Source organism: Schistosoma haematobium, chromosome 4 (genome assembly GCF_000699445.3).
Source record: "Schistosoma haematobium chromosome 4, whole genome shotgun sequence".
In the NCBI taxonomy this organism is placed as follows: Eukaryota; Metazoa; Platyhelminthes; class Trematoda; order Strigeidida; family Schistosomatidae; genus Schistosoma; species Schistosoma haematobium.
Genome location: NC_067199.1, coordinates 37,347,272 through 37,366,152, shown reverse-complemented (window position 1 = coordinate 37,366,152; position 18,881 = coordinate 37,347,272). Strand labels below are relative to the sequence as shown.

Sequence of the window (18,881 nt, the reverse complement as noted above, 5' to 3'; positions counted from 1 at the left end):
CTTTTTCTGTGTGCTTGCAAAGTTACAAGGCAGAGTACATTTTCTAGCTTGTTTGCCATATGTTCTATGGTACCAACAAATGTTGTGTCTAGTAGTGCTTGGACTACGTCGTCTACGGCTTGTGGATGTTCCTCTACGCATACTGTGGGAGACATTCAATAATTGGATCTGAGTTATCTGTTTGGTAAGGGTATCAACTGATCGTCGTAACTCGGCGATCTCGTCAGCTGAGCTTGACTGGATTTGAGATACAAGGTGAGTCTTGGACCGTTCGTAAATTCTGTCGGCTATGTCTGCTAGTCTATCAAAATCAACGTCTTCGTCTCCAATTGCTAGTATCTGTTGAATGTTTTGAGGGAGACGTCTGAGCCACAATTGATATAGTAGACGTTTGTCTACTGTACGATTTCCTAATAAGTTTGTCATGTGGCGTTATAACTGTGACGGTGTATTGTCACCTAGCTCCACGTTGGCTAAAAGTTGATCAGTTGTCTGTTGGTCGGTGAGAGATGTGACACGAATGACCTCTCTTTTTAGACAATCGAATGGTGAGTCAGGATCCGGCTTAAAAATGACATCCGGCACTTGTTCAATGACGTCATCTGGCAGCAGTGAATTTGCATAACTAAATTTCGTACTCTGGTTTGTGATTTTGTTTGCTACAAAAAAGCTTTCTAAGCGAGCAAACCAGAGTTCAGCCTTTCGTGGATTAAAAATAGGTAAAGGTACAGAGATGGCACCCACGGAAATAGATTTAGATGAAAGACTTAGCGAATTATCAAGTGCCATGATACGAAGAAGCAATAGTAATAATAAGCCGAGGATTGTAATATACAATATGAAGAGAAATCAAAAATAACAACAAGAAATATATGTAAGACTCACCAAAGGAAAAACTATCACTTTTGGTTTAAATATGCGAATATACAGCAATAATTCCAAAGGAACAATGTTATGGATGGATTTATTATGACTGTTAATGAATTGTTAATAATTGTAATGGTAATTCCAATGTGAAGTTCTTTAAGATACGCTTGGATAGTATGCAGCAGAATTCGTAGAGGAATGGTGTGTGTTCTAAAAGCGGTTCACCAAAATGTTGAGGATGATGTCCTCAATATCTGACTCCAAATAATAATATCCTGTAACTGAGTATTTTAGGTAGGCTTAATCTCCTAGTAGAATTGCGAATTTACTCGAGATTATTAAAAAGCCTAAACGCCAGTTATAGAGATAGTTTATTGATAATGAATAATAATAATCCACAAGCGTACGGTGAGCAAGCACACGATGAAACAGAGAGAGTGTGTGAGTCTATTAAAAATCCATATATATTTGGGAGTTAATCGGGTGTGAATAGATTATCGATTATCTGCACATTGAGACCAATAGGAAATAGCTTAAGAGTTAATGTACAGACATGCATTCGATCATACACACCGAAATTAACATAGTGAATTGAGTCTGAGTTACAATGAATAGATAAATGATACAGTAGACAAATGGGCTTGCCACAGAATCTATAATCGCTATTCACCAAATCTTTGATTAGAAGTTTAAGGTCTGTAAACGATGTCATGAAATTACCGGCTAACATATAATGAAAATTCTAAAACGGCAGATAAATGGTTAGTAAATATCCACCAAGGCACTGCAGGAAAGAAGCAAAGTAACTGCAAATTCCTGTTTTCTCATTATTACAGCATTATTCTGGTAGTGATGTAAGGAGCATCTGCCAAGCGTCTCAAAGGTGATTGGTTGATTCTGAACATAGTTAGCGCTTGTAATGTTTAATTCATACCTAGATTTTGAGGCCACTGGTGAGCTTTGGGGTATACGCGCAACGTATCCGATCATTTCTCAAATTCATCTTTGATATAAGCAAGGTCTATAGAATTAGGGTGTCTAGGATGCGAAAACAACATGGTCTCTTTGGCTACATTATACTCTACCACATATTCGAAATCTCTTGAATTGTATGTTACTCTTTATCGATTATGCAATCATCTTAGTCAGTTTCTGTATCTGTCAATGCTGCTCTAAATTCTGAATATCAAGTCCGCAGGACTTGTATCAGTTATTGTTCCGTTAATTTATTTACTTTTATTCTAAGCACACGAAACTTGATACAGTTTGGCGTCCATAGATAGAACGCTGCACACAAAGATATGAATAACATTACTGAACCATTAGGATCAGCAAGATTATGATGATTGACATCGACTTACAATTTGTAAAACCGTAAAACGACAGTACCGATCACTATAATTACAATTTCCGTTATGAGAAATCCGGTGAACATACGTTGTTTTACCAGAAATTTAGTTGTTTTCTACCATAGGCGTTAGTGTGGGTTTTATTAAAGCCTTATGGTGTGATTACAGATTGTCTCTTCGACGTGTTCGAAATGCAGGTGAATAAAAAGAGTGAACTTGTCTGGAATTAGTAATGCCGATTAGTATTAGTTTGTAGTTGTCATCCAGTCGCTGTTGAAAATGATCAACACTACAGGAAGACTACGTGCCAGTTGCCAGGTTAGACCCTCTGTAGGCCAAATATCAGGAGGCAGTTGAAGGTTGTAGTTAAGATATACTTGTTGGCGATCTCGTGGTAACGAAATAATACCGAGATCGTGCCAAAAAAAACAAGCGAGGCTACTGAGCGTACGAGAGTTCGTGCAAGGTCACAAAAAACGGAAGAGAGTGCTTTTTGGTACACTTAAACAAACAGATACAATAAAACAATCACTGGTACAGTTAGTTATAATAATTAATTTCATCACACTAATAGCGTTCTCTTCATAAAAGTAAGTTACTACAAGTTTACGAAAACCATAGTATTTAGCAACATAAAAGTTGTTCATTTCTGCAATTATCCTTAAAATACGATTTTCAAATGCATATTGCGATATATTTCTCTCAAAAATGTCTTTAATACACAAAGACACAGTTTATGACACTGTATGTGTCAATTTTATGTCTTTCTTGACTATAAGGTATACAACGTACAACCGAGTTTCATCATTAAATAATGTTTCCAGAAAAATCTTTCGAATCTTTACATTCGAACTCTTAGCATGGTAAATTAACGAAATAAGTGTATGGGACGAAGATCGTACCAACCATTTTTCGTCGACATTTTGTTCGACTATATCGAAAGTAGTCAACTATAAGACAAATTCATGAATAGTCTGGAAATTTAAATATATATAAAGGTGTTGCAATGTAACCAAGTGAAGCGTCAGTTGCACACGACATTATCGAAAACGGCTGGGAAAAACACGACGGAATCATTACGATTATCGAGTACAGGTATATAAAAAACAAACTTGTTGAAAGGCTTTGAGTAAATTGCTTTGACACATCAGGACATTACAGTTCATATATTTGTGCATGTATGTGATTTGTGGGCTAAGGACAAAAGGGTGACCGCCTTTGTTGGTCTTTTTCAGCAAGCTTCTGTGAGTGCCTAACCTTCTCTAGAACTGGCATATTGTAGGTGAGGACATTACATTTTTCTGTATTGGGTTCCAAAAGCATTAAAAAGTTTGCCGGACGGTCAAATAAAGTACTGTATTAACGTCCCCAACCACTTTATAGGGGAAAATATGGCTTTGCGAAGGGGATCAGAAGAACCCTGTTCATTCAAAACTCCTGAACTTTGCCAAATCACTCGGCATAGTGCACCACTCTGCCGTACTTAAAAAGATCAAAAGAATGAGGTCCATAAACCAACTATCCCAAAATGACTGACAATTCTACAGTGAAATCAAAAGATTGAGTTCAAACTAGGGAGTGTCCAAACTCGAGGTTTCGTGCGAAACTGTAACTATGCCCCGTTTCTTCCCATATTCGACGTTGTGCTATCAGAAAAACGCCCACAAAAGAACGGCTTTGCATCCAAACTTCCGAAATTGCAAAAGATGTTAGATCGAGCTAACCTAGAGAATAAGGTTAGACAATTCCATTGATAATATTCGTAATGAATTATTTTCGGCTATAGCTTAAGACAGGGTATTGTTTGAACGGAGGTTTCCGCATCTCTTCTTTTCTAAGTGGAAAAACTAGTTTGGTCATTATGTTCCTGGACAGAACATTCCACTCTCCATCTTTACTTTTACCCAACCCCTTATGCTGTCAATTTTCATCAGTGTGAAGTCTTCTTGAAGGTTATCTGAAAGTTTTTGATTGGTAATTTCCAGAAAGGGGTATTGTGGATATCATAGTAATTTAAACAACAGGTCACGTACATTTGAGTTTGTTCACATTTAATTTGGTCAAGCCCTGTTGTTCAACGGACCGAGTCATTCGTACAATAACAACTTATCTATACCATTGTAGTATTATTGTTGTGCTTGTATGAATATGTATGCTTGAGCATTGTTTACCGCCTACGCATATATTCATTCTGCTAACTTTAATGTTATTAGCTCAATTGATTCGATGACTCATTCATTTCCCTATGTATATATACATTTTAATCCTGTTCATTTGGCTCGCTCATTTGACTCACATGCTCACGCCTTTGCGGCTTGCTTTTCAGTACTACTCTTCCATGTTTGCTAAGCGTACCTGTAATTTTTTGTGACTTGTGAGTGGTGCATTAATAAACGTGACCAACACCTCGTGTTCGTCTTCTGATTAATACACCGTTAGGACGTTAGCTAGTGACAATTATCAGGACGAACTGTATACAACGTTTAAGGATTATATTAAATATCGACCACCACAAAGTAATCGTCGATTTAAAGGATATAAATTTACAGAGAACGGAACCAAGACGGTCTCACTAATCTAACACTTACAACTTTTGATAGAAATGAACAGTAGACAGCGTGTTAAAACATAACCTGTAGTGATGTCATGTCATGAACATACTGGCCCATGAGATGCAAACAACTTCAGTTCACCATGGATACCTGTACCCGATTGTTCTCATAAAACTCAATCGCAGGCAAATAACCACATCGTATCCATAAATCAATTTTTCTCCCATTCATGTCTATTCACACTGTTTTCAAAATTATTTACTTGATCAATTGATCAGTACTTGATTTAGTTCTTCTGAGCAGAGTCTTTTCCACTTTTCGATGTTCGAATTAACTTCTTTTATTTTTTATATTGCAACCAAACAACCTCCTGCCCGATAATATGATAGCTAATAATTTCAAAAGTTCTACTGTCTTGAGGCAAGAACGCTCAGACTCCAAGATACACAAATCCACGAATAAATACGGGACTGATCAGATATAGTGTAGCCAAGTAACCGGACTCCACCCTGTTTGACACCAATAAAGTTCTCTAATCTAACCAAGAAATTACGAGCTCAAAGAAATCTCTTGATTTACACTAGCCTGCCACATAGAAACCAGAAATGACCATGTGCTGAACTTAATTGAACATGAATTTAATTGAAGAAACTTGCGGACTTGTAAATCAACATTAGACAGAACCAAAATCTGATAGGGCTGGACGGAAATGCCTTGACTGAAGTAATGATAGCGGTTTGATATTGTAGTGACTTACTTTTATCACGAGAACACGATTGGTTTAATGAAAACAATTATTATGATAACCAATAGTACCAGTGACTGTTTTAATATGCCCTTACTTTAACTGTGCTAAAAAGCATCCACTATTACTTACTTCGATTGTGACCTCGTGCGAATTCGGTTACGCTCTGTAACCAAGCTTGTATCCTGGCACGATCTCGGTATTCTTTCGATACCACAAGATCGCCGGCAAATATATCTCGACTTGGTCCATTAACTGCCTTCTGATATTTAGCTTCTCGGGGATTTTATGGATATCCTGGCACGCGTTCCTTTGTAGTGGTGTTTATAGTCAATCGCGACTCGACACCACGATACAATATCAACAATCCACCTCTTCATAACTATGATGTATTTACAACGACGCTTGCATCATTATCAGTAAGAATTGTATTGAAATAGACATTACAGCAGCACTATAATGTGCAGTAATTGTGTAAGCTACGTAACACTGTAGGGATGAGTTTTAATGAACCAAATCCAAAATTGCACAAAACAGATCCATTTCGCGCTGTATCGGACTGAGTCCGAACTGTTCAGCATGATTTGTTCAATATATACTAAATACTCACGAGTAGGTAAAATTATGGTGTGATATGAAGCAGACATACAATGCAGTAGAAGCTCATTAAAAACGTGACAAAATGCCCCACCGTCCACTGTTATGTGCTCTGTCTAACTTCCCAATTTCGTGAACTTTTCAAGTCCATAATAATCATCACATATATTCATAGGACCTTCAGGTCTAGATGGATATATGGTACTTCCTCGTTATCTGAACGTTCTAAAAAGATTTGTTAATGAAAAACGATTGGAGACCTCCCTCTTAACACCATTAGGTGTAAAATGTTAAGGATGAACACCAGAGATAATCCACCTCGTACTCTATAAGTAATCTTGATGTTGCATTAGTGCCCGACCTTACCATTATATAATAACCTGCATATCTCTCCTCATGGGTAGCATTTTCTATCTTCGGGCTTTTTATACTTTATGTGGAATAGTTCGGTAACTATTTAATACCGTCTTCATTATTTGCTTAAGAGCTAGTTCAAATACAAATTATTACCACACGTATCCATACCCTAAGAAACCTATCATTTCCTCTAGAGGCGTTCGAAAATTGTTAAACTTCAAGCTACTCGTTTTATTAATAAACATTTCTCAAATGGCCTAGCTACTTTACACTTCGTATCTAGGATGTTCAAAGCATACGTCGCGTACTTCCCCTTTTAATTGCATATTGAGTAGCACGTACAGTAAGGGCGTTGCCACCAGTATTTACACTATAACTGAAAGGAAAAATAACAGAGCTAGAGGTCCAAATTGAAAGGTTAATAATAGATCGAAAACACCCGTTTCTAGCATCTGTGTGTACAACATGTTTAACTCATTTCACACATCAAAACTGAATCATCAACTATGTAATAAGGATCACACTCCTACCCAGGTCCCTACTCCTGGCAAGACTAGTAAGTGAAAAAATAATAGGAAGAAAGGCCATCCCAAACTACTCTTGACGAAGACTGCGGATGAGAAGCATCACTTTGGTCAAGCTAGATTGTCTACATGAAGGCCGAAACGCAGCAGTAGGTAAGTCACATCCATTGTGGACAATTTGAGATTCAGCGCATGTTGAAGAAGAAATTTCGCTGACTACCACAGACCGTCATTTAAGCTATCCATTCAATTCCGAAAGATAAAATATCGTGAACCGTAAAGGATATCTCTATAAGATCAGAAAAACGCTTGAGAACAAACGAGCGTGACGACTCATAGAGTGCGCGAAATAGCATGTGGTAATCAGTATGACGCTCACAAACACGATGAGCAAAATGGCGTTGGCTATCATATGGTATGGGCCTTCAAACAACTATGTTAATAAGTGTGTCCCATATGTTACTAGGGTCATCATTACCGCATATCAATAACTAATTCCTATCTCCCTTATTATTATCATCATTCCTGTTTCCCCTCATTTATTTATTTTTAAAACAGTCGTCATCTCTTAACGCTCAGATTATTACATTATCATTCTCACACTGCAACCAATCAACCTCCTGCCTGGCAATATGATAGCTGCTGGTATTCAGAAATCCTACTGCCCTCAAACAAACAAAGCTACAAAATATACAAATACATAAATAACTATCACACTGACTAGAATTAGTGCAGTAAAATGGCTTAACTATCACCGAATGAGCATGACCAAACACTTAGAACCGCAATGAGACAATAAGAAACAAGCGTAAGGAAATCCATCAGTTTATACAAGATCGTGGCAAATATATTGTATTTAATGTATACCGTAACTATGGATCACCACCCCATAGCTAAAAATATTCTCTCAACATCCAATATAGGTTGCAATAAATAAATATTTCTTTATTTCTGTCCTAGTCACATCATGTGTTGGTTGTTCTCTACTAATTTATTAACCCAAAGCTGTTGAAAATTACAGGAGGTTGATTTAACCATAACCGACCTCGACCTTGAGTTGTCCAGCCACCTTTAGGGACATTCGCTGCAGTTGGCTCGCTACTTCGGCTCTGTTCCTCGTTTGATGTCTTCAAACGGATTTTGTCCCGGAAAATTTCTTCCAGTTCCTCCTCTTCCAGACTACATTACTGTGGTCACTCATTTAAATTGCTAGCTACAACAGCGGGTTTCCAAAAATAATGCCATATTCTTCAGAATATGATATTCAATGGCCTCCAAATAGGTCTGACGTTTTCGTCGTTGTTTGGAAACACTATGTTTACTTGTTCCGACTGGAACAAGCTTCATCTGCACCAGTGGATTCAAACAGTATTTAAATGGGTCCAATTTGAACTTTTCGATACTTTATATTTGCAGGTTTTATTATTGGTTCAAAGCTCAGATTTCTGCTTTCCGTTCTGAATGTTTGGAGTAACAATGTATCCCCACAAGTATGCTTACTGTATATCAGTATTAGGTTTTAGTGTGTAGCTTGGGTATCCAGTAGCAATAAACCAAACCTTGACGTAGTCCCAAATCATCTGATTGCAATCACCCATAATGTTGGGTGTGTCAAACTCATGGGGTAAGTTAAAAGTGTCCCTAAGTTAGCCTGATTATAGGCTCCCTAATTGTGATATTGAGGAAGACAGATTCGGTTTACAAAATAAAGAACTAAGTATTTCTTGTGTTTTATATAATAACTTGTTAAAGCACCTAGATTTTCCAGAAACACTACTTTTCTTGTTTGGAACCCTTGGAAACGTAACTTGGCAAGTCTGCTGCTTTCTGTTCTTGTTTGTGTATTCCTTTGATTTATTTTCATATTATTAAGTCCACACATATTTAGTTACCCGTGCCTCAAAGACGAGCGATGATCGTTTTGGGCTTAAACTTATTATAAAAGTGCCAAATGACACGGTGCTTATCCTCCAGTTCCCCACAATATTTAAGCATGCCCTGATATTTAGTCTAATTGGTCATTGGTAGTGAAATGTAGATGCTTTGCAAGTCGTTGCAATAGTCTAGGTAATAATTCAAAGTTAACGAAATCTAGTTTTTAAGTGGTACCTTAGTCATCTTTCCTCTAATTCGGAATATCTATCCAACTATAGTACTTATTATCTTATCGTTTAACTCAGCCAATTCATTTAAACTAACCAAAGTTGCTAATAAAAGGTCACATGATTGAGACTATGCTGTTTGTGTAATCTAATGCAAGCCAGTAACCTATGGATTTGAGTACTACTGCATCGATAAGAATTTGTACTGCTAACCACCTACATGCCTAATTTAGGACAACTCATTAAACGAGTTAAGGTCCATATTATTCGGTTTCCATTGACTTATTATTCTAAGGGAAATAAATAGCTTCCCTCACCTAAGTCAAGTTAGATGGAAAAGGGTACATTAACGTGTGAGATGCTATGTGGTTGTATTATTTATGTCCAGTTATTTTTTCTAAAAGCTTATTGATTGTTTAGCTATAGTTTGTCGATGACTTCCACTTTTGTTGACTTTATTTCTACATTATTTTGGTTCGTTTTACGTGTTTTTTTCACTATAATAGCTAGCCCAGGGTTTTGACAGACCTCGAAACAGCAGAGAACCTTCTGTACTGATATGGGATGTGACGAAATACACTGGGTCGCGGCATCCCAACGTGAAGTCTACAGATCGAGGTTCAGTTTGTGCGAATGACCTCCATACACATACATATTCACTCCCATTTGCAATAAATGGTTCAGATTATAGTGCACCAGATACTCAAGCTACGTCATCACTTGTTTCGGTATATTCCTCAGTTTCGGAAAAAGAATGGATATCTAATACAACTACATGTGATAAACCTTTGTGTGATTTAGGTATATTAGACGAAAACATGTTTTTAGTTGATACTTGTTTGTTGTGTACATTTTGATCTAATCGACATCTTCACGTATCAGATCAAAGATAATCCATACGCATTAATTAACATACTTCATTTCATGTTGTATTTTTGTAATTTTATTTGCGTCATGTAAATATAATTATCCACCGCTTGAAACCATCATCTAGACATGGCATCATGAAATGGTTTTCCACCAGTTTGAATATATAGTTAGAAGTAGAGAAGTCAAATTAATTGTAAGCTTTTAGGTATGAATTGACTGATTCGGTCAAAAATGTATACGAACCGTACAAATCATTCGTCGTCAAACTAGACACTTGTTTCAGTCATTAAACTTTCTTGGTCTGTTCCATTTAGGAAACTTCGAGAAATGTACCTCAACATGGTTTTGAACAGTATTTGTGAATGCTAGTCACTGTGATAGATTAGGTCAGCCTGTGTTTATCAAAAAAAGCGATAGCATAACAACTAAATGGTTCAACCGCTAATCATTAGGTTTTAGGCTTAAATCCCCTGGCACCTGTTTTGACAGCAGATTGTTCCTGCTATCTTTCATGTCAAGTGTGCGACTCAAAGCTTAGTACAGTAACCTGAACTGGACCACTGAGTTAAATCAAGATCAAAGCACTTAATGTTATTCCTGGTCAATTTTCGAGCCTTCACTTTATCCTAGTTGTAAAAGGTCAGAGACATAACTCCCGATGAAAGCAGCTTTCTATGTTTATGAAATCTGACCCCGGGACAAGAATGTTTGTCTTCCCTCTGTATATGATCACCATTACCTCCGGGGGCATCGTTATGTGTATTAACAATACTGACGTCCAGAACCTTTAGTTATAAATTATTATATAGGTTAATCAAAGTATTTCGCATACACTTCATATTAGTCTTGACGTGTTGTAAGCTACTTCGTTGGTGTTATTTCTGATATATAAAAAACAACAACACTTGTTTATTAGTTTAGCGCTTAAAATAAAACCTGAATTATCCATTCCCTTTTATCAGAACTTACTATCGTTCCCAATCTCTACCTTCTTTTGTTTGAAACTACATGGTGGAATGGGTTTTTCTTCTAACAAAATAACATACCTGAACATAAAATACTGATTACAATAGTGAGTATGGCTAGAATTCATCTAGCAAATAAGCTATTGGAGTATATGGCAACTGTAAGTCATTCACTCTCCAACAGATTTGTTCTGTAACTATCAGGCTTAGTTCTTCCCCTATCACATTAGATAGTTTCACAATATTACCCACTAAGAGATATAAAAACAAGTTTCATTTACTTGACAATGTTAACCAAACTATTTACTCCCAGCAATTTCATCTTTAAAATAGCTACCACTAATTCGACACTTATAAAGTTTGTCTAAATATGGACTAATCAACTTTAGCTTCTGTAAAATGTCTGATGTGCCACTCAAACTGACTTTTTATGTCATAAGATGAATTATGACTATAAGTTCTTCTCTGAATGTATTTTCTTACTTGAGTTGAGGGGATGGGGTAATTTAAAAAAATCTTCAAATGTCCACACCATTTTATAGATTTTTCTGTCGATAGTTATCAATGGTAAGGAATTCAGTAATCATATTAATATTTTTGGGTCTTTTTTTTACCAAAAGGCATTCAAGATACTGCATCATTTGCGTGGCTTTCTAAAAGTTCATTTATTGCTGGCATGTCAGGAACCTACCTGAAAGTGTTTGACTTATCTGGTATGTTCTTTTTAAAAACCTATCTTACATGAGTTACCTAGAATTTGTTTTTTATTGCATTATCAAATATTCTTCTTCTTGAGATTCCTACGGTAATAGATATTTGAGCGAAGTAATAATAAATTTAAACGACATGAACGAACTGGTAAAATTAGATTCTCGGTGCATTAAACGGTTGTTCAAACATTTTAACTTATTAATGCGATGCAACTTTCAGAAGAAAAACTTAATTCGATGTGGATAAATTTGCTGACTGATTGTTGTGCTTAGTTTTCGAAAGATATGCGATATATCTTGGTACGAGTCACCAAAACCAAATACTACTGTCACTTTCTGTTTAATAACGTTAGCTAGTTAAGTCACTATGTAGAGTAGTTTAGGTTTCTGGTCAAGGTCAGCGATTTATTGATGGTCAAAGTTTGGAAATATTAAGTTACATGATGCATGACTGATTAGAGTTGGGGAGATAACCTCATTATATTCTCTGATATGTTGAATTCTTAGAAATTTCCATTCTTTTGTTTCTTTTATATCATTCTTTTAGTTATTCACCTTTGTTTGCCTTGTACGTTTCACCTCTTCATTCCTTTACTTGTCAAGTTCCTCCTTTTACCACAATGTAAATTATAAGAACCACGATCCGACTACTGATCTGCCTATGCGTCTTTTCCGAAGTTTTATGACTGGAATTTTTTAGTGCGATAACACTTATTTACATTCCTAGCTGTTAGTACGTACAAAGTAGTTTTGTCATTATATAGTTCATCCTTCACCAGTTCAATTATTCTTTACTACCTTTTCTGGTTCCTGTGATAGATCCGTCAAAAGTTTGTCAAATTACTACAACTAGGGCAGTCTATGGTTTGACAGTTGATCCCTTATGCAGTAAACGTTTCGCTTCATTCTGTGAGGTAGGTTTTTCTATACATTACTTTAATTTTCTGACGACACATTATTTAAATGTCGCTTGTGTGTGTTTTTAATGTTAAAAACATTAGGTTACATTCAAATATCCATCGTGAAATTCGGTTTGGTACTCTTGACGATTCACATCCAAACTCTGCACTTGTTGTCGACTAGTTTTTCACCGCACGAACTTTCAAGTTTGTTAGAATTGATCACCCGTATCAGGAATCTTTGTGAAGATTCGTCCTGAATAAACTTACATCTTTACTAATATTATATATATATCAAAACTTTTGTCAAATATTGTTTTCCTCTGTTTATATTTGATTTAAATACCTATATTGTTTACAATCAATAATGAAGAAAAGTGGGATATCGAATAAAATACCATTGTATCAATTCTTTAAATCACTGATTGTTAAGGGAGTTTGCCGACTGTTCGCTGAATTCTTTCTGATAATAATTATCATGCTCACTAGTGACTGGCTTCAAGATGTATATCCTGAAGTTCTAGTGAGAAGCAGTGACCAGTGGAATTCAACCGGGTCTGTTGTGAGATAGTAACTCACTGAAGGCAATGGTGGATGTGTCGCTTAATTTCACGGATTGGTTGAAGTTAGACATTAACACCGTTGGATGCCTGCTCAGTGGTCCAGAGGTTAAGCGCTCGCGAGCGGGATTGTGAATGCTCACTGCTGAGGAGTCCCCATACTAGGACGAAACGGCCATCCAGCACTTCCAGGTTTTCCATGATGGCCTAGCTTCAACTGACTCATGAACTCAACTACTAAATGTTGTGGTCGGTATTCGATATTATTCTCAAACTTCGTGTACTGTTCGTCCTGATAGCCGTTACTAGATAACGCCCCCAACGGTCTATAAATCAGAAGACAAATACGAAGCGTTGATCACGTTTATTATTGCACCACGCACAGATCACCAAAACCACAGGTACACAAACCAAGAATAATAGGGTTGTGTCGAAAAGCAAGCGAGCGAGTCGAATGAATAAGATTAAAATGTAAATGTTTATATACATAGGAAAATGAATGAATCAATTAAGCTAATAACATTAAAGTTAGCAGAATGAATATATGCGTAGGCGGTAAACAATGCTCAAGCATACATATTCATACAAGCACAACAATAATACTACAATGGTATAGATAAGTTGTTATTGTACGAATGACTCGGTCCGTTGAACAACAGGGCTTGACCAAATTAAATGTGAACAAACTCAAATGTACGTGACCTGTTGTTTAAATTACTATGATATCCACAATACCCATTTCTGAAAATATATCATTTTATCTTAAAAAAATTCAACGCAAAATTATTGTTTGTGAAGCTAAACCGTGAATACTGACAATAAAAGAAGGAAAACTGTGGGCTAAAATTACCAACTTTTGTGGAATAGTATCCATCATTAAAGATAGATAGAAAACTTTGGGAATATTGAATAAAGTTGGACAATCATCAGATTATCATGTTTTAAGACTAACCTGATAATTTTTCTAGTTAGCTAAAACATTGATTTAAGTCAGGTTAATCTTCGTCCCTCAGGTTGCACATCTGAATTATCGAAAGTGCACTCTGATTAATCGCCAATAATTTGTCATCCAACTGCATGAACGCTTATAAACTCACTGCTTTCAAAAGTCAAGGAATTTTTTTTAATAGGAATAACTGATTGATTATTCTTACCCTAGAAACTTTGCATAAATCATATTTTTTCTGCTTAAAAAATTGCACTTCTCTTTACATTTTTTATTTCCAAATTTCAGCGTCAGGTTTCATTATGGAGATTGGATAATTTAGAAAAGCCTGTAAGTTAGTATTTAATTATTTCTGTCATAATTGTATAGAAACTATCAGTATAGGGTTTTGGAGATTGTTGTGTTTTTTAATTGAGATCATGAATCGATCAATGTTAGATCAACATTGAATGGAAATTCTTTTTTTTTTCCTGGTCACATTTTGATCCTAAAATATCAATTCTTTGGAACAAGGCTTACGGGATATTTTTGAAATTCCAACTTGTTAAAAGTCACATTTTCTTGTCTATGATGACAATGTGCTTTACTCTTTACATTATGGTTTTCTATTATCAACAATCATTTTGAAATATCCTAGGAATATCCAACTTAAATTCCTGCCAATAGACTTCAATATATGCAACTTTAAAATGAATAGTCAACCTTCAGCTTTTTTTTTAAAGCCTAATTAAAACCTAGATTTCATACAAGCCAGTAGATTTACCGTTTACAATCATATTAGAAACTTATATGTTTCTTTATTACCCCTACATAGATACATAGAATTCTGTTTAGGAAACTTATATAGTGAATGTATTAGTCTTTAAAAAATTAAAACATAATCATTTGAATACATAGTTGTCGGAGGAATTAACATTGTTATCAGTGGAGTGCTAAAGTATTCAATTGGCAGTGTTATAATTCAGGAAATTTACATTGTTTTGGATTTTGCAACCATATTTAACAATTGGTACTTTTAGTGATGTTAAACTTTCGAATGTGTTTTCACGAACCAATGGTTTGAGTGAGAGGAGCATAATTAAACTGTTTTATTCACACTAAAATGCACATTTGGTTTCCTTGATTATTATCAGAAATAGGTTTTTGAATTTAATTATAGTGTTATATGCTTATGATAACCAAATTACTTACTTACTTACTTACTTACGCCTGTTACTCCTCATGGAGGAGCATAGGCTACCCACTAGTCTGTTTAGTGTTTTTTTAGTGAGTTGGTTTTCTACAGGATGTGGTCGCTAACCCAATGCCCAACCCTCTTCCTTTACCCGGGCTTGGGACCGGCAGTAACTCTAGAAGGGCTACAGGCGGAGTTATGATAATCAGATATTTTTATAATATCTCAATGAATAGAAAATTGAATTTCTAATGTTTCATGACAGCGTAACGCTATAAATTCAGTTGTATGTTTATTATCATAAACAATCTATTTAGTGCATAGTTTATTTGAAATTATCAAACCTACTCTTGGTAGTGGTATCTACAGATGTATATGTCATAGTCTTGATTTGTCATGATTCATATATCAAGTTATGAAATAAATCATTCATATTTCAAACAAACTCAACCAGATACTGATGATATTTCATTTTCTTATAATTACTGGGAAAAAAACACCCTTAGGTTTATACATTTATGGAGTCTGGTGATGTTCTACAAATCAAGTGGAGTCCTTTAAGGTAAAAAAATTTAATCGTACATATAACTTGTTGAAAATGTCAAAAAATTTATTTGTATATAACAATGTGAACATGTAAAGAAATGCACAAAGTACTATGCTCAAAAAACTCAAACAGTATGAAACTTGATTATTGTCATACTTCTGAATCAATCAATCATTGTTACCATGACATGACAGTACGAGTGTATATTGGTTAAAGTTTATAACACTGCGGGATTTGAATCGACAACTGCATCTCTGTGCTAATGTGGTGTGGCAACTCGAACTGATGTACGTGCGTACGAAGTTCTACGTTGTTACTGACTGAGGGGCATATAGAGAATAAATGTATCTTCAGAGCTTCTCAACTTTTAATTGGAAACATGAAAAATTATAAGCTTTTGATAAAAGATAAGACAATACTGAGTGAGTAGGTTTTTAATGTTCACTATTAAGCTTGTGTTAACAGGATTTTCAAGTCATTTCAGTGCAATTAATGTGCATTTTGTAAGGTGCTTTATAAAACCAGTTAACAATATCTATTAAGTAAGTTAATCAAAGAGCTTAATAAATCTATCCATTTAATTCATTTAAGCACCTAAACATTGGTATGAGGAGTTACCAAATATATATGCGCCACACAAATCATTTGATTTGTGTATCGACTGGAATATGGCCCAGGCACCCAAACTGAAGTAGTTGATTTTCTTAAGGATCCATACCCGAACCGTTTGACTTAAGGGTCTAATTCATAAGACAGTGGAGCAATGTGAGGAGATACAGTCCCATGGCAACCGATGACCAACAATGAGTTCATACGCTATTTGTCCCTCCAGGATCCCGGAGCCTATGTGCACCCTTGGTTTGAAATCAGGGTTTTCCAACTCCCCTAAGTGGATCCTCTGTATCCACCAACCTGGTTGAAGCTGCAGACATTTGCATTTCGTTCTCTCAACTCCGTAAACGACAATCCAGCTTCGAGAAGTCAATGAATAGGACTTCCCCGACAGTGACTGTATACGCGTCGCCATGTGAGAGCATCTGGAGAGGCAGAGCGAACTCTCCCCACCCTCGATCATATCAGGGGATTTGGGGGCGTTCTTCGATTTGTGATTGATATTATTATTGTTAAGTCCAATAAGCTCAAAGGCAGTGTATTATAAATTACTTTCAACTACATCATATGCGTACACTCAGTTTCCTTTTTTACATTCTAGAGAAGCTTGGCTAGGAGTTCTGGTAACAGATTCTAGTACAGTTAAATTGTACGACACATACCCTATGTTTTGTCAGTCTATAGAAGAACCTGAACAGATCCCGTTAGAAAGATTACTATTTCGTAAGTATCTTTTTTTCTTCCTTAGATTTCTAGGGAATATTGAATATTATCATACTCCACTCACATATAAATAGTTTATGTATTTAATTCTTTTATATTGTTTGATTGAATCTTCCTATTTATGTTTAGGATTACAATTGATCAGTGTCTTATTGGCATATGTGCATCCTGTACTGATTGCCTCGATATTGCCTTAAGTCACAAGCATTACAAGGAAAGGAGGTTGGTGGCTAGCACAAGCTAGTGACTATCAGGGCTAAGTAGCTAATCGGATAACTTGAGGGCGTTTGAAGCGAACGGTTCTGGGTTCGAACCCCGGAGTGAACATCAACCCTGGGACGCAAGTATATGCAGCTGAAGAGTCCCAAATAAGACGAGACGCGCGTCCCGTATTCCACTTCTAGCCACTATCCTAGTTTATGTATTTGTTTTATGTCATCAAACTCAAAGTGATTCAGCACTGGTAAAATATTCATTTTAGTACTTTGATATCTACAATTCATACGTATGTGATGCGCTTCTATTAAGAGGTTATTTTGATATTCTTCAAATATATCTGTTTCACAATGAAAAAGCAGGAAGCCCTAAAGACGTTATATGGTGATAGGTCAAAGGACGTGTAAAACAAACCATACAAATACACATTGTTGATTAGAATTATTCATTGATCAAATTCAGATATTTTCAACCAACAGAGAGGTGTTTCTCATCATTGATAGGTTATAATTTTATTATATAGCCACTGGTTCTATTACTTACTAGTAATTATTTAAGCGAATCAGTCAGTAGTTTCTCTGCTTTCATATTCATGTCCTTAACGTTGCTGAGTTTTGGAAATTTAATTGAATCATTCAAAACTGACTACATTTTATCGATATAATCTGTTTTGTTCATTAGAACTAGTCCTCATCCTTTGTTCGGCTTGCTTACGATCAGTGTGTTGTCTTCTCTAAGCTTATGTAAAGCATCTCGGTCTTGTTTAGTAAGCGGAGATTTCATGGCATATTCATCATTCTTGTATTGTTGGCAACTGTCAACCGAAGTGGTTTTAAACCCAGTAAGTTCCTCGACTGACTTCAAGGCAAAGTTCGTTGTTTGTGAAAATAAATTTTCAAACTTCACGTCCACATTTAGTTGGTGCTCGTGGTAACAGAATTTAGTGCCATTCAATAAAGCCTAAAAATTGCACCATATTTGATCTAACACTGAGGAAATCGCGGACATACCGTTTTAGGTTATTAGGGAACTTCCTTTCCGGTTTTTGATGTTCAAACGATTTCATTAATCTTATCTCTAATGTCTGGAATCTACTTTGGCTAATATGTCGACATTGTCTATAAATTGTGATTTAGTTTTCTATGATAGATTATCGACAGTAGATTTTCTCCATAAAAGATTTCTTTCCTAATAGACAATGTGCAGTTTTTTTAGGCTTATTTGTTTTATTTCTTATTCATCTTTTAGCGTCCAGTCGATCAAATGTTAACCTGGTGGCATTCAGTTGGCATCCATCAAATATAAACTGTCTACTAACTTTGAATCGTGATGGCTGTTTAAATGTAGCTCAACTTGTTGAACGTCCAGCCATTGTAAGTATTTTGTCGTGTGTAAACAGTTATCTTTTAGTTCTTTTTCATATAATTTTTATTGTGCCTTAAATCTAAAATCTATAGTATTGTTTCATTACTTTGTATAAATAACATTTGTTTCACCTTAGCGATTTTCTTATATTCATGATATCTTCCCCAGTAATTTGACTTAACAATCAAAGCTTAACTGGTT

General features: G+C 35.7%; 1 protein-coding gene across 1 annotated transcript in view; it reads left to right on the top strand.

Annotated features, from left to right (window-relative positions):
* The first annotated feature begins 8,039 nt into the window (after positions 1–8,039).
* MS3_00010963 (uncharacterized protein) overlaps positions 8,040–18,881 on the top strand; it is a 33,332-nt gene continuing 22,490 nt past the window's right edge. Inside the window, exons 1-12 of the mRNA XM_051219377.1 lie at positions 8,040–8,359; positions 8,408–8,481; positions 8,515–8,615; positions 8,653–8,708; positions 8,744–8,802; positions 9,600–9,894; positions 11,549–11,641; positions 12,458–12,552; positions 14,332–14,373; positions 15,724–15,779; positions 16,978–17,099; positions 18,564–18,688. Coding sequence (XP_051066906.1) covers positions 8,230–8,359; positions 8,408–8,481; positions 8,515–8,615; positions 8,653–8,708; positions 8,744–8,802; positions 9,600–9,894; positions 11,549–11,641; positions 12,458–12,552; positions 14,332–14,373; positions 15,724–15,779; positions 16,978–17,099; positions 18,564–18,688 — 1,248 coding nt within the window. The 5' untranslated portion in view covers positions 8,040–8,229. The remainder of the gene's footprint in view (positions 8,360–8,407; positions 8,482–8,514; positions 8,616–8,652; positions 8,709–8,743; positions 8,803–9,599; positions 9,895–11,548; positions 11,642–12,457; positions 12,553–14,331; positions 14,374–15,723; positions 15,780–16,977; positions 17,100–18,563; positions 18,689–18,881) is intronic.